Source organism: Panthera uncia, chromosome A2, assembly GCF_023721935.1.
Source record: "Panthera uncia isolate 11264 chromosome A2, Puncia_PCG_1.0, whole genome shotgun sequence".
In the NCBI taxonomy this organism is placed as follows: Eukaryota; Metazoa; Chordata; class Mammalia; order Carnivora; family Felidae; genus Panthera; species Panthera uncia.
The window spans coordinates 2,749,680-2,773,066 of NC_064816.1; the positions used below are offsets into that span (position 1 = coordinate 2,749,680).

Sequence of the window (23,387 nt, forward strand, 5' to 3'; positions counted from 1 at the left end):
CGCCTGGGGGGCGGGTGGGGGGGGTCTTACGTTTGTGTTTCTGCTGTTTCCCAAATGTCAAATAAAGGACAGGACCGTCTTCCGGGCCCAGGCGTGTGACCCGGAGCCTGAGGCGGCCGAGGCCAGCGGATGGGCCTCTCCAGGCTGCCCTCCGACAGACCCCCACAGCCCCCTGTTCTGCCTGTCGCCTGCCCCTGTCCGGAGCGCCTCCTTTCAGGAGGGTGCCCCGGGCGTCCCCGGGGCCGCCCCAAACTCCAGGCCCGGGAGGCGGGCCCTGCTTGCGGGGTCCACGCGGGGCCTCCACGAACACAGTAACCAGTAACCGGGGGAGGAGGCCGGAACCTGAGCGCGAGGAACTGAGGCCGTCCGCCCGGTGCGACAGTGCGTGCCTGCGGAGGCGACAGAGGGACGGACCGAGGCCTGCAGCCACGCAAGAAACCCCAACGGGGACCAGCTGGTTCCCCGCGGCCCGCCCGCCGCCCCTCCGGACCACCAGCAGCCACGGACAACGGGCAAGCGGGGCCAGGGACCCCAGCTCGGCCGCCACGGCGGCCCCTCCAGGATAGAGAGAGGCCCGGGAGGCCGTCCCCAGGCAGGAGAGGTCCCATGGCACGGCTCTCTCCACACGTGTCCACGCGGGCGGCCGCCCGCGGCTCCCAGCGGCTTCGCGAAAGATGCGTCTCGGGGGCAGTTACGGCCAAGATGCAGTGGACCCCGAGCCCCCGTCACGAAGGGACGCCGGGCTTCCCTCCTGTGACACGTGGGTCGTGTCCTCGGTCGTGGCTCACACGCTCATCCTAAGGACGGCCAGTGTTGTGGTTTTTACACCCAAAGTCGTCGTGATGTTCAGACATGGTCTCCACGGGCTTTGGGGGATTTGTGTGGAAATAAAGAGGCAGCAGCTGAGAAGGGAGGGTGGTCGCTGGTGTCCTCTTCCCCGAGGTGTGACGCTGGCCTGGGTCCGGGCGAAGAGGGGCGGCCTGGGGCGACCGCGGCCGTGGCCCTGCCGCTCTTGCTTCAGGGGGGGCCCCCGGGGCCATCCCTAGGGCCCCTTCCGGATCTGCCTCTCTGTGACTCAAGTTCCCTTCCCGACCCCAGTCCGCTCTGGAACCAAGCAGGGTTAGCAGGTGACGATGGTAATAGTTTAATTACTGTATGTATATAGATCATTATCGCCTCTTCTGGAACAGAAGACTATTTCCTCTCTACGCTCACATCGTTCCCGACACCGAACTGGGGAAGGGTCCCCACGCTCTCCAGCTCCCGGGGATCCCCCCCACCCCCCGCGTCCTGTGACCTGACACCGGGCAGTCCGGCCGGACCCCGCGGGTGAAGGGCTCACCCCCACCTCGGGCGCCAGTCGTGAGGGCTGGGCCCCCAGGTCACCCCCACGATGTCCCGCTTGGCCAAAAGCCAGGGGCTCCCACAACCTTCCCCCCCAGCAGCTCACAGAGCTCAGGGAAGAGGTTTCCTTGCAGCTCACCTGCTGATGACAAAGGGGCTAACTCGGGAACAGCCTGAAGAGGGGCGCGGGCCAGGGCCCCGGTGTGTCAGGGAGGCGGGGACCAGGTGCTTCTCTCTGGTCACACATCGCATAGCCCAGAAGAGGAGCCTCGGGTGCCGGGAGCAGGACGGGCGTGCAGACAGGTCGCTGGAGTCAGGAAGGCGCCCGTCCCGGCCGCGGCGGTGGCTTCACCGGGCGGGTGGCACGGGGGTCACAGGTGCCACTCCCATCTGGGGGTGATGGGGCCACACGTTTTGTCCCAACCCACCGGGTCTCTGATTACCCTGAGGGGTTTGTTGAAACCTCATTCGTTCATTCACTCATGCATTCATTCACTTATTCATTCATTCATATATACACTCATTCATTCACTCGTTTCGTTCACTTATTCGTTTGTTCACTCATTCATTCGCTCACTCATTCATTTCTTCATTCACCTGCTGGCACCCGGCCTACTGGAGAAGCTTGACCCCTGGGGACCAGGAGGAGAGGCCGGGCCCTGTCCCAGAAGGAAGGGTCCTCTCTGGTCTGAGACCGACAGAGAAGCAGCAGTTAGCAGGCCAGCGGGCAGGTCGCGGGTGTCCCCGGTGGAGGGCCCAGCCCAGGCGAGGGCCCCAGGGGCCGTGGGGGTTCCAGTGGGACCCAGTGCTCAGTGAGGACCTGACCTCTCTCTTTGCTAAATTTACCATCGGTGGCACTTAGTACACTCGCGATGTTGTGCAACCGTCAGTGCTATCTAGTTCCAGAACATTCCACCTCCAGCAGAGGGAAACCCTATCCCCGTGAGCAGTCGCCCCCAGGCCCTGGCACCCACTGACCTACTTTCTGTCTCCGGACCTTTCACACAGAGGAAATCAAACACTTTGCGACCTGTGGGCCGTTTGGGGACAGAAGCGTCACACAGGTGGGCCGACACCAGGAGGCCTCTGTCTGGGCACGGCACTGTCACCCGTGGTCTGGGCTCCGTGCCCCACAAGGAGGCTCCCCGGAAATTCTTGCCGCCCAAACTGGGTCACAGGCCACACCCTGAAGCCGGCTTCCACACCTGCCAGCCGGCCAGGCGCCTGGCGGGGCTCAGGGGTCAGGGGTCCAGCCACGCTGTCAGTCAAGGAAACCGAGGCCCAGAATGGGCTGGAGGTGGGAAGAGGAAGTGAGGGCCACGCCCCCCATGACCTTTGCACCAGGTCAGTCCTGGATGGGGCCACTCAGGGAGTCCTTCTTCACCGGCGACGACAGGATAATGGTGCTCCCCGTCTCCCTCGGCTGTCACCGCGGTTCCTGCCGGCAGAATCGGGGCAGGGAGGTCGTGGAAGCCGCGGGGACGCACAGGGCAGGCCGCGGGGGTGAGGGTGTCAGGACAGGGCAAGGGCAGCTCCCGCTCCGGGTCTCCCCCAAGCTGCGGCTGGCCACACACGGAGGGGAGGGTGGGGGGGCATCAAGAGAGCCAGAGCCGGACGGTCGTCGGAGCGCGAACGGGAGACTGAACTCAGGCCCGGCCGCAGCGGGCAAGCGCTCGGTGTTGCGTCCGGGCACACGCGGCGCTCCGTAGCCAGAGAGAGGCAGCCCGGTGGCCAGAGAGTCGCTGAGGGGAGACACGAGGGTTGGGGGGGGGGGGGGGGGGGGAGTCTGGCTAAACAGACTTGGCAGGATTCTCACCGGCACCAGATTCCTAGGTCGAGCACAAGGAGGAGGCCCCGTTGAAAAGGAGCTCAGCGGGGCCAGGCTAGTTTGGTCGAGGAGGCAGCCTCCGCCGGGGCAGCGGGGAGGTGACAGGAAGAGGGTAGGACTTGTGACCACGTGTGGGGCCCCCCGGATAATCCAGGGGAGGCTTCCGGCCGCAGTTTGCAGGGATGGGGACATCGTGCCCCCCTTTGGGAACCCTCATCAGGCCTCCACCGGCCGCTTCCTGAGCCGGGAAAGGACAGGATTCTGGGGTCGGGGAGCAGGGGTGGGAAGGCCCCAAGCATAGGGAGAGAGGCTCTCTTTGGGTTTGAGCCCCCACCTCCAGAAGGTTTCATGAAGGGAAGTGGGGAGAGGGAGGGGGAGGGTGCCCTGCCCCTACCCCTCATTTACCTGCTCCCCTGCGGTCAGAGCTGGTGCCACAGGGTCTTTGCACATCCTGTTTTCACTTCCCTGAACCCCTTTGTCTTATCCAAGCCTCCTCCCTCTGGCCTGCTTTGCCTAAATCACTGTGTGTCCGCTTGGACGGCCCCTCCTCCAGGAAGTCTTTCTGGTTCCTCCACCCCCTCCCTCTACACAGGGAGGGCCAGGTACATCTTATTCTCCGCTGTGTCCCCAGTACCCCACAAGGCAGGGCCCACAGAAGGCAGGGGCCCCCTAAACGGTAGGGGAAGGAACGAATGAAAGAGGAAGGCAGGAAATCAGTGATTCGAGCCACTTGGGACAAATGGGGAAACCGAGGCCATGGGTGAGAGGGAGCTGTTACAACCCGAAGATGAAGCCCCTGGCCCTGGTCTCCAGAGGCCTCCCACCCCTGCTCCCCAACCCCGGAAGAGGGCGGCGAGGCCCTGAGAGGCAAGGGTAGGGGGGGGGCTCACCCAGCTGGCGAGTGGCAGAACCAGAACTCGAACCCAGGATTCTTAACCGGTGGTTCCTTATGTGTATCGGGGACTCTCTGGTGTGTGGGGGCCGGGACCGCCCTGGGACCCTTTGGGAAGTCCTCAGGGTCAAAATCACGCACGGGCAAAAGATCCATTCGCAAAGACGGACAGATGGATTTCACTGGAACAGAAGACAAGAGAGAACAACTCGCCTCCGGGGTGCCGGAGGCTGGGGAGGGATCGTGACGGCTAGTGGAGACAGGGCTTCTTTGTGGGGGTGATGGAATGTTCTGGAATTAGAGGGGGTGGTTGCAGAACACGGGATACACCATATGCCAGTGAATCATTCACTTAAAAATGGCTAATTTGGGGGGCACCTGGGTGGCTCGCTCGCGGAGGCGTCCGACTTCGGCCTCGGGTCTGATCTCACGGTTCGCGGGTTCCAGCCCCCCATCGGGGTCCGCATGGACAGCGCGGAGCCTGCTTGGGGTTCTCTCTTCCTCCTCTTTCTGCCCCGCCCCGACTTGCAAGTCTCTATCGAGGTAAATAAAGAAAAACGTTAAAAAAAAAAAAAAATCTGTGGGAAGCCCAGACCGTGTGGAATTCAAACTTCAGGGTCTGTGAGTGAAATCCTTTTATTTTGTTTAATGTTTATTTATTTTTGAGAGAGAGAGAGAGGGACAGAGCGTGCGCAGGGGAGGGGCAGAGAGAGAGGGAGACACAGAATCCGAAGCAGGTTCCAGGCTCCCGGCTGTCGGCACGGAGCCCAACACGACGCCGTTGGTCTGTGTCTCACTTTTCAAGCCGCGCGTGGGGCCGGATGGACGGACGGACGGAGAGAAGGTTTGGGGACTGACTTTTCTTTTTCTCTCACAAGGGGGCGCTAAAGGCCTCCGGGGCCGAAGGAGCATCTGGGGCTGGCGGGGCGGCTCCATAGGGGGCCCCCCCTGTTATTAACAGCAGCGCCCCATGTGCGCGGGAGCCGTGGGCTTGGCCGGCCCTGCCCTCCTCGCTGCACCTGCACACGACCCCGGGCGGGGACACAGGGCACGTCGCCTGCCCCCCACCTGCAGGAAAGACGGCACCCCAGGGACCCAGCATGGCGTGGTGACCCCCCCCCCAGTCTAAGAGGATTCATGCTCTGGGGCGCCCGCTGTGCTGCCCAACACGCCTTTCCTTCATCCTTCGCTGCCGGCGAGGGACACAGATGGGGCCACCGTCCCTGAGGGAGGGCACGACTGGCAACACGGGGAGGTAGTGTGTTGGCCAAGAGCCGGGAGCCCGACGGGGCGGCCTTCGAAGCCGTCTGCCTCCCCTTGCAGACAGCAAGTGGCTCCGCTGTGGCCCCGCGTGGCCCCCGCGGCACCTGCCCACCGCCTTCCACGGAGGGGCCCCCATGACAGATCTGCTCGACGGAAGCAGCAGAATCGTCCACACCTCAGGACAGCGCCGCCCGAGGTGGTGGCCCCGGCCTGCTCGGCCCTGCGTAAGTGCCTGCCCTGGATGTCCAGGGGCGTCCCTGGAGCCATCTCCCCCACGGGGGCCCCCGAGCCCCTCCCCTGCCCCACCCCGGGTGCCCACCCCTCTTGACCCTCTTCCCCGCCGCCCACTGGCCCGGCCAAGCGGCCTCTCGCCCACCTGCTGCCGTCGGCCGCGCCTGGTCCTGAAGGTGGGAGCGGACGGGCCAGATTCTGCTGGGGGAGTGAGACAGGGCCTCCGTCGAGGGCCAGGCCGCGGACGAAATGTCAACCTGGGCATGTCCCTGCCCGAGGGGGCCGCGGGCTGGAAATGGCCGGGCACAAGGCGACTCGAGACACCAGCTCCCGGCCCACGTTCCAGGGTTTCGGAACCGCTTCTCTTTCTGGGGAACACACTTCAACCCACGGGAGCCACCCTGGGTGCAAACCGCCCCCCGTTACCCCTCTGCCACCCACTGGGCCCCGGGGTCCCTCCGCTGCCGACCGGGATCCAACCAGAACGTTCTGCTCTCTCCTCCCACCGTGCCCCTGACACCCTGTGTGGAGCCCCCTCATTCGGCGGGCGTAACACTCTGCCCGCGGTCCGGGCTCAGCCCCACGGGCCTTCCGCTTGTCCCGAATCCAAGCCTCCTGTCTTCCCGACCGACCGGTTTTCAAACTGGGGCCCGCACCGCCCCTGCTCAGGATCAGTAATTTGCTAGCACAGCTCACAGGGCAACAGCCTACTTACTAGATGACCCGTTTATTTTTTAATGTTTATTTTTGAGAGACAGAGCACGAGCGGGGAAGAGGCTGAGGGAGAGGGAGACACAGAATCCGAAACAGTCAGCACAGAGCCCGACGTGGGGCTCGAACCCACGAACCGCGAGATCACGACCTGAGCCGAACGCTAAGATCAGACACTTAACCGCCTGAGCCCCCCAGGCGCCCCGAGACAAACACCAGTTTCAAACCCTTCCTCCGACGAACTTCATACACCGCAGCCAAGATCTGAGCCAACCGACGGGCGGGAGGAAGGCAACCCGTGGTTCCCATAGTCTGTCCCCCCAAATCAAGAAACAGGCACGACGACACCCCTACTTTGCACAAGGAAAAACCAGGCGGCATCTCCATTAACGGGGTGTCTCCAGTCTCTGTGGGTCAGGGGTCCCGACGTGGCCCACCCGGGTCCGAGGCTCAGCGTCACCCGGGAGGCCGCGATCCAGGTGCCAGCCAGGCCTGGGTTCTACCCGACGGCTCCACTGGGGAGGGGTCCGCTCCTAGGGCCACTCACGCGGCTGGTGGGCCTTCTTCCTTGCTGGCTGCCCCTTGCCATCTGGGCCTGTGACACGGCAGCTCGCTCGTGAAAGCCAGCAAGGGACAGTCCGGCAGCAAAACGGAAGCCACAGTCTTCTGTGGCCTGATGGGGGGACGGACCTCGTCACCTCCGCTGTATTCTGGTGGTCAGAACCCACTACTGGGCCAGCCCACGCTCAAGGAGCGATAGCAGGGGCAGAGATCAGAGCCTGCGGGCCAAGGTCAGACTCAATAACTACGTTAGCCCCAGGCTCCGCGAAGTGCTTGCACCGGCCGGACGCCCTGGCTAGGTGTGGTGTGGCCCCAGAGGGGCTCCCCGTGGACACCCCTCCCCAGGTAGGAGGGGGCGGGGCCGAGTGTTTGCAAAGCAAGGACACCTGCCCGTTATCCTGAGGAGACGCTGGGGATCTAGGCCCGCAGCAGGGCGGACCCTGGACAAAGCGGATGTCGGTTTGTACCCGGTCTCACTACTCCCTCCTCTCCTACGTCAGGACAGACGTCGTCTCAACCCTCCGCAGCCATCGCCCAGCGCCTGCCACGGTGCCCGGAATGGGCGAGACCTGCTCAGCACTGGCTGGACGGGTGCCGCCCACCGGTCCCTGGGCCCCCGGGGGGTCTGGAGGCCATCTGGTGCCATGTGGCAGACGGGTGTGGCCTGCCGACCTTACACACGTTACGCACACCAGGGCACCCCCGCCACGACCGGCTCTGTGCCACGTGACCCACGGGGCCGTGCCGCTCAGTCATCACCTTGAACCCCAAAGGGCCAGACCAGGTCCTGGGCTGGACGAGCCGGCCGTAAAGGACAGTCAGGGACGAACGGGGGAGACCCGACTGAGCTCAGCAGTCAGTGAGCTGAAATTTACTGAAATGCTAAGACTTGAGGTTGTTCACCCAAAAGAGATTAAAAAGGAGAGACGGTAAGTCGGATCTCAATGTTTTCCTTTCAGTTAAAGTAAAAACAGAACACGAGTGAGGAGAGATGTGCCCCTGGGTGTAGGGCAGGAGGTAATAAAAGGATAGGGCACCACTGACCCCAGAGCTCCAGCTCCCGGAAGAAAGTAAAAAGTATTCCCTTTTTGGAGCCACGTGCCAGACCCAGAGGCAGCAGCAGGGGGAACAAGGACCCCCTCATCCCTTCCGAGCAGACGGGGTGGACGGGGTGGCCTCTTGTCCGGCGTCCTCACGCTGGGGCCCTGGGGCCCGGCAGCATCTGAGGCGGCACAGAGGGACAGAAGGCCCCTCTGACTTCGTTCCAGCTGTCTGGAAGCTTCCATCGCAAGCGAGACCTGCCAAACCCCAAGATCAGGGCAGCCTTCGAGGCCCCCCAGGTCTGCCCTCGTCTTCCCAAAGAGCATGGGGGCAGCAGTGGAGGGGAAGAGACACGAGAGCCAGGCGCGGCCATGGCACTGGGTGGCCACAAGACTGGCCGCCCCGGTCGGGGCCTGAGCACAGGAAACAGCCACGTTTCGGGGAAGCGGGGCTTTATTTCCTTTAGGCACATGCACGTGTGATACACAGAGCTCGTGGACGGATACACGACGGGCCCCACCCCGGCGCTGGGGACGGGCCTAGGCACACGGCCTGGCTCCTCCCGCCCCCGGGCCAGGCTGGCCTCTGTCCGGAGAACTCCTCTCGGGCTACGGAGGGGCCACACAGATGTCACTCGCTTAACCCAACCCGCGGCACAAGTGCAGAGCACGCGGCCAGAGAGCCTCGTTTTGGTGAATCCGGGACCCTGGGGCACGTTCCCTGGGACGCAGGGCCCTGCTCGAGGGCGGCACCTAGTGGCGGGTGCGGGCACTGCCCCTGCAGCCCCTCCTCCACCTTCTCTGGCCCAGCGGGGAGGGTTCGGCCGGCAGCAGGAAGCCTCGGGGGCTCGCCGGGCACTCGGGGGACACTGGGCCTTCGCAGAGCACTCTGGGGGCGACTACCCCACAATTCGGAAGGCAGCACTGGGACGGGAGGCAGGGGCGTGGCCGGGCTGTGTGGGTCATCACATGCGCTTTGTGACAGGCGCGGCAGAGAGGAGTGAGGGGCAGCGACGGCTCCTGACCCGGCACCTAGGGCCGCCTGGGCCTCAGAGAGGGACAGACACAGCTTCTGCATCAGGGTCCCGCGTCCAGCCTCACGCCCCCTCGCCACCTGCCCCAAACCGACGCCTCAAGGGCTGGGCCATCTCCTTGGCTCGGGCCCTGGTGCCAGCTCAGCCCGGGGGGCGCAGCGAGGGCTGGGGACCGAGGGGGCCGGGTCAGAAGCTGCCTCTCGTCTCTAGAAGAGGCGGGACCGCGGCGTCCGGCAGAGGCAGGTGAGACCCCCCCCGCCCGCCCCCGGGTTCCGAGCTCCAGGCCCAGGCCTTGCACGCGGCTGGCCCTGGGCCGCCTGGCCGGCTCTGTCCCGCGGTGCCGAGCGCTCGCGGGGCTCACGGGGCTCCCCAGGGGACGCTGACCCGGAAGCCGCAGGACAGAGGGGCTGAGCGGGAGGAGGGCGGCCTCTGGTTCCCGGCCCCGCGAGCACGTCCCGGCCCCGCGCCCTTCCCACCGGGGCCCTCGTCGCGGGGCTGTGGAGGGGCCGCCCGCCCGCCAGGCCCTAGCGGAGGCCGCACCCCCCGGCCTGCAGCTTCTCCTGCCCCATGGCGCACACCAGGTCCTGCACGAAGCGCATCTCGGAGGCCACCTGCTTGGCCAGGGCCTCGTAGCGGTTCTCCAGGCGGCTGAAGCGGCGCTTGAGCCCGCTGGCCCCCAGCAGGGCGCCCTTGGCCTCCTCTTGGGCCTGCCGCCGCAGGGCCTCGGTCTTGTGCAGCTCCTGCCGCAGCCGCCGCAGGTCCTGGCCGATGCTCTCGTTCTCCTCCCGGTACCAGGCCTCCTTCTCCTCGTAGATGGCCGTCAGCGCCTCGATGTCCTCGTGGAACAGGCGCCGGCTGTGCTCCAGGCCACGCAGGCCCTCCTCCGCCGCGGCCACCTCCTCCAGCACCTTGGAGAAGCGCTCGAAGCTGACGTACGTGTTGTTGGGGGGCATGCTCGAGTGCGACTTGATGGTGTACTCCTTGAGGCGCGCCGTCTTCAGGCGCCGCCGCTCCGGCTTCCGGCCGCCGTCCTCCCGCCGCACGTTCCGCCGCCGGATCGCCTGCGGAGGGAGGGAGAGGCGGGGCCTGAGGCGGGCGGCGCCTAAACGCCTAAATAAAGTCTTACCGGCACACGGCCCCGCCCCTTCGCGGGGGGGGGGGGGGGGGGGCGGGCCTGGTTCTGGCATTTCCCTGCCAGAGACCCAGGCGAAGGAGACAGGGACCGCCTGGCCCTTTACAGAAGACTGCCGCTCCCCGCCGAGAGGCCACCCCGTTCTGGAAGTTTCTGTGCAGGGAGCCGTGCCGCGTGCAGAGGGGCTGGGGACCCCACCGGGTATCACACGGAGGGGCTCCCACACCATCCCCGGGCACACCCCGCCCTCTGCCAGCCGGGTCCACTCCCCTGGGGACCCTGCCCGACACTCAGGCCTCGTCACACCTGCCGTCCTGGAGAGGGAGCAGCCCTGCCCATCTCACCTTGATCCAGGAATGCTCCAGGCTCTGGGCGATGGTCATTCTTCTCCTAGAAAAGCAACCCCCCCCCCCCCCTGTTTAGTCACACGCCCGCCACGTCCCCGTCCTCCCACGAGGCTGGCGGGGAGAACAGAACAGGGAAGGGGTTTTCTGGGCCCTCCCCCTGCAGCTCAGCTCCCTGCCCCCACCTCAGACGGCTCACAGACACTGGCCCCCTGGGGACGCCCCTCCAGGCAGGGGCAAGTCCCTGAAATGACCTGGGAACTACCTGCACCCTCAGAGCATCCGCTCCGATCAGCCAGCAAGGAGCCCATCAAGAGGCCTGTTGCTCTGGGGTCGTCACGCTTTCCGAGCGGTTTTGTTACCGGGGGCAGGACCTGACGCTGGGTCTCGCCAACTCAGGCGCCCACAGGAGGGACAGGCAGGTGGCAAGAATGGGCGGCTCGGGCCAGGGAGGACTCTGGCCAAGAGGAGCACCTCTCTGGGAAGGAGGGCTCCCTCGGAGAAGAACCCCACACGAAGCCTACCTTCAACAGGAGTCACAGCTCTCAACCAGGATTCTCAACAAGGATCCACTCACAGCTCTTAAAGACACGGCGGGGACCGAGCTAAGCCGTCCACGGGCCCGCTGCCAGGCCGTGCCCGACTCCCAGTGACGAGGAGGGGACAGCACGAGGTTGTGCTCTCGGGGACCAGCGGCCTCCCCTGCCCGCCCCCCGCCCGCGCCCTCTGCCCGGCCAGCGCTCCTACTTGGGGTCTTTGACAAGCAGCCGGCGGATGAAGTCCTTGGCCAGCTCACTGGTGTTGCTGAAGTACTCCTCGTCGAAGTCGTAGTTCACGGCCGAGATGTTGGTCAGGGTCTCCTGCTTCGTCTCGCCCAGGAACGGGGAGGCGCCGCTCAGACTGGAAGACGGGCACGGGGCTCAGCGGCCCCTGCACTCGCCCCACCGACACGCCGCGGCCTGCGCCACCCCCCCGGGCCTCCCGCGCACCCCGGCCCCTAGCCTCCCACCACACGGCACAGAACCCTTGCGCCCAGCCTCCGACGGGGACTCAAACGAGCGGGCAGAAGTCTCTAAGGAAGCTCGAAACACGTCCCCCAAATGTTCAGCGATCAGAGGCCACATTGACAACCCGCGGGGGAGTCCCGGCCGAGTGCGTCCACACACGGTCCGGGCACGGCCCGAGAGACCACACAAGGACATCGTGGGCCTTCCTGATGAGCCGCGCTGGGGGGGCCACACCCCCGCCCCCTGGGGCTCTGGGCACGCGGCACTGTGACGGACAGGGAGGAGTACTCATCTGGGGGCACCCGGGGGGCTCGGTCAGTCAGGCGTCTGACTCTTGATTTCAGCTCAGGTCACGATCTCACCGTCGTGAGACGGAGCCTTGGGTGGGGGCTCTGCACCGACCGGTGGAACTCGGGATCCTCTCTCCCTGTCTCTCCCTGCCCCTCAGGTGCTCGCGCGCTCTCTCCCTCCCTCCGAGTAAACTTAACGACGACGACGACAAAAAGATGCCAGCGTCATGGGAAGACGGGTGAGGGGCACAGAAACCGCACTGGTTTCGTAGCTGTTTTGAAAGTCTAGCCTTTCTTCAATACTTAAGAACCTAAAACTATGAAAAGACCCATCACAAGGCACCGTCAGGGTGGATCGCTGTGCCACCTGACGAGGGAGGAAAACGCAGGGGGAGCCTGCCTGGCGCAGGGGTGGAGGCGAGGAACAATCCAAACGCGGCACCCAGGGAGTGAGGCCGGGCCGGGCTGCTGGCCAGCAGGGAGGGAGGACACACGCGGTCCCCACTCGGCCCTGCGCCAGGGGGTGTGGGCCTTCTGAACGCACACCTTTCCCTCCTGCACAAATTCATTTACCCACCCAGCCACCCAGCATCCTGCCCCAGCAGGGCCCCAGGAGAAGCAGGAGGCCCCAAGCAGGCACTCACAGGATGTAGGTGATGACGCCAATGCTCCTGGAGAGAACACACGAGAAGGACAGTCAGCTCAGTGGCGGCGGTCAGCACCCCAATTCCCAGAATCTCTCAACGGCTGGGGATCCAGAAGCCCACGGCCCCCTCTCCTTCAGGGTCTGCAAGGCCTCCACCGAGGGCCTCTGTCTCTCCCGCCCTGGCGTCTCAGGGCGAGATATGAGCTCATCTGCCCACACCACCTGCCAAGGCTCAAATTGGGGGGGCTGGGGGGGGTGCAGATGTGGGCTCGAAGGCGGGTTGACAAGCTCCACGAAGAGTGAGACAACCAACGTTTCGGGCTTTGAGGCTCCCAGTCTCTGCTGCCTGTTTCATTTTTAACAACGCCTTAAACACAAGAAGACCACTCGGGACCCACAGACCCGCTCTGGCCGCCGGGCCATCGTTTGCCGAGCCCCGTTCTAAGTCGACGGTCTGTCCTGCCCACACCCAGCAGATGGGCCCCATCCCCGCCTGCGGCTGTGGCCTGGCAGTGCTCACGGATGGCTGGGGGGGTTCGGGTGCTTCGTCCCGGAGGCGTGGGCCAGCCCCCCACCCCCACCCCAATCCCCCGCCACTCACCACATGTCTGCCTCCAGACCCAGGGGCTCGTAGTTGACGATCTCGGGAGCTGCGGGGATGGGGAGACAGACGGCATGGGGTCGGACGCCGGGTGCACCTGAGGCAGCCCCGGGGACGCGGCCACGGGGAGCGGGTGGCACAGCCCGCCTGCAGGGACCGCCTGGCGGGGGGGAGGGGAGGGGCAGGAGGCCGGACACCAGGGCTCGGGAGAGGACACCCGAGGGCGGGACCCAGGCCCGAGGCGCCGCACAGAGCCGTACCCACGAACTCGGGGGTGCCGAAGATGTTCTTGAACTCGTTCCCCGCCTCGATCTTGTGGGCGATGCCGAAGTCGATGAGCTTGATGCGTGGGTTGGGCACGTTCTTGTCCAGCAGCATGATGTTCTCTGGCTGCGGGCGAAGGAGGACGCCGCTGCCCAGCCGGCCCCGCACCCCCACCGGGCCCAGGCCGAGGCGGTCTGCGTCCCCCCCACCCCCGGCAGCAGCAGCCCGCGGGCGCGCTCCGAGCCGGAGCCCCTCGCTGCCCCCACGCCCCAGGTCACCCGCCCCGGCCGGGCCCCCGCTCGGCTCACCTTGAGGTCGAAGTGGGCGATGCGCTTCGAGTGCAGGTAGTGGACGCCGTCCAGGATCTGCTTGAGGAACTGGGTGGCCTCGTCCTCCGTCAGCGACTCCTTCTCCGCCAGGAAGTCGAAGAGCTCCCCGCCCGAGACCAGCTCCAGGATGAGCACCACGTCCGTCTTGTTCTCGAAGATGTCGTGCAGCGTGATGATGTTGGGGTGCCGGATCTCCCGCAGGATGTTCACCTCCCGCTCGATCTCCTCCCGGCTGACCCCCCGCCGGCTGGACGACAGGCGACGCTTCTTGATGAACTTGGCCGCGTACTCCTTCCCGGTGCCCTTCTGCCGGCATTTCCGCACAATGGCAAACTGGCCGCTGCGGGGACAGCGGAGTGAGCGGGACCCCGCGAGGGCCGGGGGGCGGGGGAGCGGGAAGGTTGCAGCTTTCCAGAACCTTCTGGGACTGCACCTCCCAGCCCCGCCCCTCCGGGAGTCCACACAGCAGGTGCAATCTGGTGGCTGCGTGGCATCTGTGTGCCACAGAAGGAAAGGGACACAGCTCGGGGTTTACGGAAGGGAGCTGGAGTCCACCGTGGGGCCAGGAGAAAGCGGGTGACAGGAGACACACTGAGGACCCGCTCGGGGAGCCCGTACCGCTTGGACGCGCACAGGTACTTCCGCGTGGGCAGGAGGCCAGGGGCTCGCACCCATCACTCACCACCCTATACGCCACCTGTGTCTCAGGGGGGCAGAGGGCTGGGGCAGCCAAGAGGGGGTCTTTACTTTTAAGTGACACAATTCTATACAAACTCGACTTTCCAGCCTATTTCATCGTGTTTAAAAATCTAAGAGAAAAGAAATAAGCCATTGACTTTGAAGGAGCTTCTTACACAACCGGCCAAGTAAAAGGCACGCACCCATTTTCAAGCTGACAAAGAGAGGACGAGGGACTGGAGCCCGCGCCCACAGAAACAGGCTGGCGGTTCCCCGAGAGGTTAAGCACCGGTTCCAGGCGCCTCGGCAATCCCGCCCCAGGTGTCCCCCCAGGAGGAAGGACAACACGAATCCACAGAGAAGCGTGAACACAAACCCTACGTCAGCAGGATTCACGAGAGCCTAAAGGGGGACACAACCTGTGTCCATCGGCAGATGAATGGACACACAACGTGTCCACCACACAGGCACAAGTCCCTCCGCCACCAGCAGGAGCGAGGCGCCCGCCCCCGCCGCCCCGCGGACGGACCCCGAACACGCGACGCTCAGGGAGGGAACCGGACACGAGAGGCCACGCGGGGCTGTGAGTCCGCGGGTGTGAAACGCCCAGAACAGGCTCCTCCACAGACGGGGAGGGGGCTCGTGGGGGCCGGGGGCGGGAGTGACTGCTGATGGGGACGGGGCTTCTTTTTAGGGTGATGGAATGTTCTGGAATTACTTGGAGAGATGGCTGCAAAACCCGGTGAATACACCGACGACCACTCACTTGCACACTTGAAAGGGGTGAACTGCACAGTATGTGAATTACATCTCAAGACAGCCGCTACGAAAAGAGAGACAGAAAGCCTATTCGGGGCACTCTGGGGAGCTGTCCAACGTCCAAATTATTCTGCTATCCAGGAACTTAGTTACATGAACTTACTTTAACTCAAGAGCTGACTGAAAAAGGCCAGACAGCAAATATTTTTAGCCTTACGGGCCATGTGGTTTCTGTCATAATTCTTGCGTGTTTTTACAACCTTTCAAAAAAAAATAAAGAACCATTCCAGGCTCCCAGGCAGGCAGGACCACACTAGGCTGGGCCGGATTTGGCCCGAAGGCCACAGTTTGCTGAGTCCACGTCAGCGGGGACCAATTCCAAGACAGAAAGTACACGTTCCAGACAGAAAACTTCACGGCACCTCCAGGGCTCGAGAGAAAACAGGCTACATGAGATCTCGGGGAGATGAGGGAGAGAGTGCAGAGGAAGGAAGGGCAGAGACGGGGGCGGCCAGGCCCTCTGAAGCTGGCAACGGCAGCGGGAGGGCAGGCCGGCCAGAACGACCCTGGGAACAGACAGAGGTTGGGGCGCCTTTGCCAAGCCAACACGGACCTCAAAAAGACCGAGGGACCCAACCGGGGCTGTCCGGTAAGCGGACCTACCCACGGTGGCGTCACAGATGTGCTCTACGCACACACACTTGGAAGATGGGTGAAGTTCAAGGTGGGTCAGTGGGAGGCGCAAAATTAATACTGACACGGCGGGCTGAACGACAGTCCCTCCAAAGACACCCCCGTCCAAATCCCCAGAACCTGTAAATACAGCACTCTCACGACAAAAGGGACCTTGCAGGAGGGAGCAAGCCAAGGCCCCTGAGACCCTGGGGGTGACCCTCGGTGCCCGGGGGGGGGCCCAGCGTCCTCAAGAGGTCCTCACAGGAAGAAGGCAGAGAGACGGGTGGACCCCACACTGCTGGCCACTGAGGACGGAGGAGCGGCCGAGAGCCAAGGCTGTGGCATCGCTGGAAGCCGGAAAAGGCCGGAGAGGGGTCTCCCTGGGGCCCCGGGGGGTACCAGGCCCGTTTTAGACTCCTGACTTCCAGGCCACTTCTAGGCCACTGAATCACGGTGAGTTGTTACAGTGCTGACGGGAGACTTAAGCACTGATCTGAGAGCCAAGTGCACGGGTCAGCCGAGAAAGGCAAAGCGTTCCTGATCAGGCCTCGCCCCGTGCCCCCTGATCTGCCACAGCAGTCCCTTGGGACATTATGCTCCTGCCCCCCCCCCCACGTCTCCACTAACACTCCCCCCACCCGAAACGCCTGCCCCTCTCCACTGCCTGCACCCGCCCAGCTAATTCCTCCAGGCCCACCTCCCGTCCCACCACAACTCCCCCATGGTAATGACATCAGATGCCCAACATGCACCACGTAGCGTTGTGCTAAGTGCTGGACCTGTGGCCTCATTTTCAAATACAAGGATTGTTTTTTCCCTGCTTTGCTTTTTTTTTTTTAAGTTCATTTTAAGAGAGAAAGAGTGTGTGTGAGCGGGGAAGGGGTGGGGAGGAGGGACAGGCAGACAGACAGACAATCCCAAGCAGGCCCCATGTGGCAGCACAGAGCATGATGCAGGGCTCGAACCCACGAACCGTGAGATCATGAGCCAAAACCGAGTTGGATGCTTAACTGGCTGTGCCATCCAGGCGCCCTTCCCCTGCTGTATCTAAGCGGAGCCAACAAATGGAGACGAGTCAGGCAGAGCTCATGGGAACAGGAAGAAAGACACTACTAAAGGGTGAACCGTGTCCCCCAAAAGCCCATGTGTCAGCCCTAACCCCCAGCACGTCAGAATGGGACTATCCAGAGACAGGGCCTTTCTAAAGAGGTGGTTAAATTAAAATGAGCTCACAGTGGGGGCGCCTGGGGGCTCAGTCGATTGAGTATCCAACTTCGGCTCAGGTCGTGATCTTACAGTCCGTGAGTTCGAGCCCCGCGGCGGGCTCTGTGCTGACAGCTCGGAGCCTGGAGCCTGCTTCGGATTCTGTCTCCCTCTCTCTCTGCCCCTCCCCCACTTGCGCTCTGTGTCTCTCTTTCTCTCTCAGAAATAAACATTTAAAACAAACAAACAAAAAAAAATGAGCTCACAGGAGTGGACCTGAATCCAATCTGACCAGTGTCCCTGTAAGAGGGGAGTAGGACACAGATGCACAGACAGACGCACAGCCCTGTGAGGCCATAGGGAGACGGTGGTCGTCTGCACGCCCAGGAGACACAGCTCAGGAGGAACCAGCCCTGCCGACGCCTTGATCTTCAGACTCCCCGCCTCTAGCGCTAGGAAAGCACGACTGCCTGCTGCCCCCAGTCACACTACCGGGCCGCGCGAGCCGATACGGGCACAAACGCCACTCTACGAGGCAGAAGCCAGAGCGAAGTCCACACCTGTCGACCCACAGACTAAGTCATTTCTCGAGACCATCAACGTGAACTCCAGCTAGGAAGAAAGAATCCCCCGACCCCTCCCAAAGACACACACACATACAAACTTGCTTCTGGGTCATTTGTCCCCATGGCCCCTGGGACAAGAAAACGTGGCCCTGCTTTACTCATGATCCTCGTCAGCACGGCGAGGCCCAGCAGCTAATTTGCCAAGACGGTTAGCGGTGACACCGGGGGAGACAGAGCTGGGCTGCGGGCCCCGCCTTCAGGGGTGCCAACCGAGCAGGGGACAGGATGCTGTCTGGGGCACAAGGACGCACACTCTTTCCAATGTGCAGGGCCACAAGTCGCTGGGACACCTAATGGGCCCGTCCCAGGGTGGGCAGGTGGAAGCCAAATAAATGCCCGCCTCTGGTTCCAGCCCGCCTGGCCTTTGCAGGGCCTGGTCTCCAGACCCGAAGCCCACCTGGCCACTCGCGGTCCGCATGGCCTTGGGCAAGCTGCTTCCCTCCTCTCAGCCCCCGCTTCCTCATACAGTGGGGATGACGACCACGCCCCCCTTGTGAGCGACATCTATAATTTATACAAACTGCACCACAGCCTGTGCGGCATCCGGTGCCTAATTCCTCATTTCATGTTATCTCCAAGCACCTTCTGGATCGTTACATATAGCGGCGCTGTCCCAGATGACAGCCATCGGCCACACGGTGGCCCGCCAAGCCGGTCCAAACGGAGATGTGGAGGACCGGGGGTGGCTCAGTCGGTTGAAGTTCCGACTCTTGATTTTGGCTCAGGTCACAATCTCCCGGTTTGTGACATCGAGCCCCGTGTCCTGCCCCAGTTCTGTGCTAACAGCGTGGCGCCTGCTTGGGATTCTGTCTCTCCTTCTCTCTGCCCCTCCCTCCCTCCCTCCCCCAAAGTAAATAAATAAATATTTTTTAAAAAACGAAAAACTGAGATGTGTTGTCAGCTTCTAGAAACACACCAGATTTCAAAGGCTTCATAGAAAAACAGCGGTAGAATTTTTCCTTCGTAATTTTTACCGCACAAGCAAAAAGGTCATACTTCGATCTATCGGCTTAAATAAAATGTATTAAAATTATTAAAATTGACACAGCCACTACCAAATTTCAATATACTTCCTACGTGGCGAACATTATACAGGTTGCCTGGCTCTTTTTTCTTTTTTCTTGTTCTAATTTTTTTTTAATGTTTTTATTTATTTTTGAGAGAGAGAGACAGAGTACAAGCTGGGGAAGGGCAGAGACAGAGGGAGACACAGAATCCGAAGCAGGCTCCAGGCTTTGAGCTGTCAGCAGAAAGCCCGACGCGGGGCTCGAACCCACACACTGCGAGATCATGACCTGAGCTGAAGTCGGAGGCTTAACCGACAGAGCCGCCCTGACGCCCCTGCCTGGCTCTTTGTTAACGGCTACATAATATTCCATCTACGGGGGCGGTGGTTCCGTGGCAGCCACTGAAGAGGCTCCCCGTCCTTTGTCCATATAAATCCCTACAGCAACTCTCCCTGTTCTCAGGCCACGGGGTCTGCACGCGTACACATTCCCACTGAATCAATTCCCAACAGAGCAACTAGTGGATTAAGGGGAATATACACAGGACGTGTATATTTCCTTCGTATTTCCTTCGGACTTCTGCCGAGCCACCCTCGGGAGGAGGTCCTAACACATTTTCAACAAGAATGAGGTTTGGGGGAGGAGGGGGGGAGCTCTGTTCTCTACCACTCTGTTAAGGAAATTCCTAAAGGAGGGATTTCAGAATCCCAAACGGGCCTGAAATACTTTTTCAGCCAAGGCCTGATGCACGGCTCAGTTATTTACATTCCCTTTTGGTGACATCATAGGGCTGGTCAGCAGCGAACTCACCAAATAAGGTCTGAGGCTCCGGCAAGAAAAAAAAAAAGGATGATGTCTGGCTAGTCCAAGGCAGGGGTGCTCCCGGGGGACAGGAAATCAGCTGCCTGGCTGGAACGGGAAACCTCCTCTCTTTCCCACAAGAATGCTAACCAACTGGCAGGGATGTGGGCCCAGACAGGGGGCCTCTCCTGGAAACGTGCAAGGGAATCAGTCCCCTCCCTCAAGAAAGGATTAAACAGAGGGACAGACCTTTACCACCTACCGCTCTCTCTCACGCCACATGGCAGGCACTCTGTTAGGGGCTTCATGTGCTTGATGATATTTTTCCCCAAGGGAAAGGCACAGAGAATGTCAGAGAAAGAATTTGCGGACGGGGCCGCCCGACCCCAGAGCCTAAATTCCTTCCACCAGCACACGGCACTGACTCATCCCCTCTTGGAGGGTAGGAAAGAGGACAGGAGGGGAGACGCCATCCAGAAAACCCCGCAACGCCTCCCTCCCGCCCCCGAGGCCCGCGCAGAGCTCACCTGCCCAGCTCCTCCCCCATCTCATAGTAGTCCTCCACATCTTCCTGCCTGAATGTTGACATGGTGGCCGGTCGGCCTTCCGGTGCCTTCCCCTCCAGTGAAAGGCCGGAGACACGGTCTCAGGGAGTCCCTTAGCTGTGACCCTGGAGGAGACAGGGCAATAGGGAAGACGTGAGATGCCAGCCATTTCTCCTAGGGAAGAACAACCTGCCCCCCACCCACTCCCCAAGATAAGTTCCACGCTCCTCACAGAAGGCACGTGCATGTGGCGGGCGGGGTACTTTCCTGTGTTCGCGCACTTACACACCCCACCCCCCAAAAGGGTGGCAACCCCACCGTGCCACCTTGGCCCCGTAACTCCGCCAGACCCAGACCTCTGGCTCCCCACACACTGCCCCAGCCTTTGTCTGCCTCTCCTTCCTAGGTTTCTCCCAACCTGCTCAGCCAAAGCCCACCCCTACGCTCCTGCAAGTTCCCCCACACTCGTCACACCCCCAAAGCCAGGGGCTCCCTCACTCCTACCCAATTTGCTAAGGTGCTCCAGTCCCGACACCCACCTCCCTGCCCATCAGCCACGTTATCCCCTCCTCGGCCTCACCCATTCCCCCCACAAGCCCCCTGACCGCCCCAGATCTCCTAAGACCTTGCGAGGCCGTGTGCTTCCCCCCAATCCTGAATTCCTCAGGAACTGAACAATGGCTTCCAAGCCCCTGCAAGGTCCCTGCCCGTCCTTGCCTCCCGCTGACGTCCACCGCCCCAAGGAGACTGACTCTTCCCCGCTCCTCCCAGGCATCCCTCCAGGTACCAGAGGCTCCCCAGCCCGTCTCCCCGGCCACATCTGAGAGTCTCCTCCGTTGTCCTCTCCCCCAACCTTCGCACACGCTCTAGGGCAGGCCCCTCCAAGGTCTCTCCCAGCCCCAACGACCCCGCTCCGGCGTCCCCCAGGCCGCCACGCCCCTCGCGAGCCCGGACCCAGTCCTTTCCCCGGCCCGCTTATCCCAGGGGTCTCCAGACGTCCCCCCAATGGCCCCCGAAGCGCCGCCTCGGCCTCCCCAGCCCGCCGGCCACGGGCCGCGCCCGCTCCGCACCCTCCGCGGCTCCGCGCCCCGGGCCGGCCCTCTGCCGCGCTGGCCACCGCCGCCCTCTCCAGCCCAGCCACCGCGGCCGCCGGGACGCGCCGACCTGCGTGACGTCACCGCGCCCGCCGGGGCCCGCCCTCGGGAGGCGGGGCCCGCCGCCCATTGGTCAGCGCGCCCGCCGCTCGTGACGTCCCGCCCCACCCGCTGCCTCCCAGGCCCCGCCCGCTGGCGTTCGGGCCCCCGAACCCGGATGCCGCCTCGCCACTGGCCGCCAGGCTCGTCGTCACGCAGCACATTGGCTGCAACTGACGTCGGTCACACTTAGGAAGTCGGAAGGCCGACTTCCGGCCCCCGGGCTGCCCCACCCGCTGTCCTCTGACCCGGGTCCTGAAGCTGAGAGTTGCGGTGCTGAAATCCTGCGTCCCTCTTCCTGCCCTTCCTTGAGCACAAGATACGCGAACGCAAAGCCCAGCTCCCGCCTGGCCGCTCGCGGCCGCTTTAGTCCCTGAGTCGCAGCTTCCTCCTCTGTGAAATGTTACCCCCATTCCAAATACACAAAAATGCAAATGAGGCCAGTCCGGTGTCCCCTGTCGTGCTTGATCCTTGACTCCCATGGTTTCCCGATAGGTGCTACAACAGCTAGTTAGTACGTACCAAACTATGTTACTGTTTCTCCCGTTCTACAGATGGGGAAGCTGAGACCCAGAGAGGTTAAGTAACCCACCCAAAGTCAAACAGCCAGTAGACGGCATAGCTGAGATTCATTCCCGGAAAGACCCGAACCCAAAGCCACTGCTGAACCACTGCAGATGCCACCTGACAAAAGACCCCGTCTTTCGACTTTCCCCAACCACCCTGACCTCAGGCCATTACCATCGTCTCCTGATTGAATCGTTACATCTTACATTAGTCTGGTACACTTGTCACCGCTGGAGAACCAACAGTAACACATTATCCTAACCAAGTCCACACTTTATTCAGATTTGCTTTCCCTAATGTCCTTTCTCTGCCTCAGAATCCCATCCAGGACCCCCCGTGATATTTAGTTCTTAGAGTCCTCTGGCTGTGAGCTTCTCACACTTTCCTTTTTTGAGGACTTTGGTGGCAGTTTCAAGGAGTACCGGTCAGGTATTTTGTAGAACGTCCCTCAACTGAATTTGTCTGGTGTGGTTTTCGGACACTGGGGTGATGGGTCTTAGGGAGGAAGACCACAGAGGTCAAGTGCCCTTCCCATGACACCTTGACAAGGCTCCAGAATACCAACAGGACATCACTGTTGATGTTGACCTGGTTCTAGGTAGTGTCTGTCAGGTTGCTCCAGAACACGTTCTTCTTTCTCCCTTTCCCACACTGCCTTCTTTGTAAGTTACTTATGCAAAGCCCATACTTAGGAGTTGGGACATCATTTTTCTTGGGGTGAAAAAAAAGGCCTGACAAGCTATAGGAAATTAGACTTGGGCACGTGGCAGACATTTTCTCACAAATGAACAAATCAAACGTCTCTGGGGCACCTGGGTGGCTCAGTCGGTGAAGCATCCGACTTCAGCTCAGGTCATGATCTCACAATTCGTGAGTTTGAGCCCCATGTCAGGCTCTGTGCTGACCGCTCGGGAGCCCGGAACTGTTTCAGATCTTGTGTCTCCCTCTCTCTTGGACCCTGCCCTGCTCAAGCTCTATCTCAAAAATAAATGTTAAAAAAAAAAACAAAAAAACAAAAAACAAAAAACGGGGGGGGGGGGGGGCGGGGCGCCTGGGTGGCTCAGTTGGTTAAGCGTCTGACTTCAGCTCATCTCATCATCTCAGTTTGTGGGTTTGAGCCCCGCGTCAGGCTCTTGTGCTATTAGCTCAGAGCCTGGAGCCTGCTTTGGATTCATTCTGTGTCTCCCTCTCTCTCTGCCCGTCCCCAACTTGCACTCTTTTTCTCTCAAAAATAAACATTAAAAAAATAATAAATAATAAGTAAATAAATGTTAAAAAAAATTGTTTTTTTAAAGTCACTCTTGATTTCGGCTCAGGTCACGACCTCATGGTTCGAGGGTCTAAGCACCATGTCGGGACTCCATGCTGGCAGTGCAGAGCCCACTTGGGATTCTCCAAACTTAAACCAAAACCGTCACTTTAAAGGAAACAAGTGACCGTATTTGTTGCCAATGGTAAATTCGAGCTTTTAAGCAAAAAATTAAAAATCTCAAAACTTGCTTGACCGTTTCCTGATAGCCAGCACTTCTCTGATGAAATCGCGGTTAACGAACGTGACCTTTCGATATTCTTTAGTGAAATGTGCCAACAGCTGTTAGAGCAGCCAACTTGGTATATGCTATTATTTCCCAGTAACCAAGCCATGAGGTCATGAAATCGTGCAGAGGGGAAAGGACACTTTCAAAGCGCAAGATGGGCCAGTGGTGTTTAGCGGAACAGTATGAAAAGCTCCTTACCGTGGTTCCAGATACCACACTGTAATTACTCTTTAAGAATTACCCCCGGTTGGGGCGCCTGGCGGGGGGGGGGGGGGGGG

The 23,387-nt window shown here is 61.7% G+C and overlaps 1 protein-coding gene and 1 long non-coding RNA gene across 3 annotated transcripts; one reads left to right on the forward strand and one right to left on the reverse strand.

The window, feature by feature from the left end:
- The first annotated feature begins 8,835 nt into the window (after positions 1–8,835).
- Positions 8,836–10,037, forward strand: LOC125928855 (uncharacterized). 2 transcript variants are annotated; one of them, XR_007459763.1, is made up of 2 exons: positions 8,836–9,147; positions 9,700–10,037. It is a non-coding gene; the product is annotated as an uncharacterized LOC125928855 (long non-coding RNA). The 2 variants fall into 2 exon arrangements; XR_007459764.1 differs by having other exon boundaries at positions 9,718–10,037.
- DAPK3 (death associated protein kinase 3) lies at positions 9,160–20,989 on the reverse strand. The gene is made up of 9 exons (XM_049639624.1): positions 20,882–20,989; positions 19,794–19,936; positions 13,497–13,857; positions 13,185–13,314; positions 12,925–12,973; positions 12,322–12,348; positions 11,128–11,280; positions 10,381–10,426; positions 9,160–9,965 (listed from the first exon to the last, which is right to left on the reverse strand). Exons 2-9 carry the CDS (start codon positions 19,853–19,855, stop codon positions 9,429–9,431), a joined length of 1,365 nt encoding a protein of 454 aa, XP_049495581.1. The 5' UTR covers positions 19,856–19,936; positions 20,882–20,989; the 3' UTR covers positions 9,160–9,428.
- Between the last annotated feature and the right edge of the window lie 2,398 nt (positions 20,990–23,387).

What these genes read in the sequence shown, in the direction of transcription:
- DAPK3 (XM_049639624.1), bottom strand. Translation starts at nt 19,855, where the DNA reads ATGTCAACATTCAGGCAGGAAGATGTGGAGGACTACTATGAGATGGGG. An exon ending in GGTCTGGAGGCAGACATGTG is followed by an intron (nt 12,349 to 12,924) that starts GTGAGTGGCGGG and finishes TGTTCTCTCCAG; the next exon opens with GAGCATTGGCGTCATCACCT. An exon ending in TGGAGCATTCCTGGATCAAG is followed by an intron (nt 9,966 to 10,380) that starts GTGAGATGGGCA and finishes CTCCCTCCGCAG; the next exon opens with GCGATCCGGCGGCGGAACGT.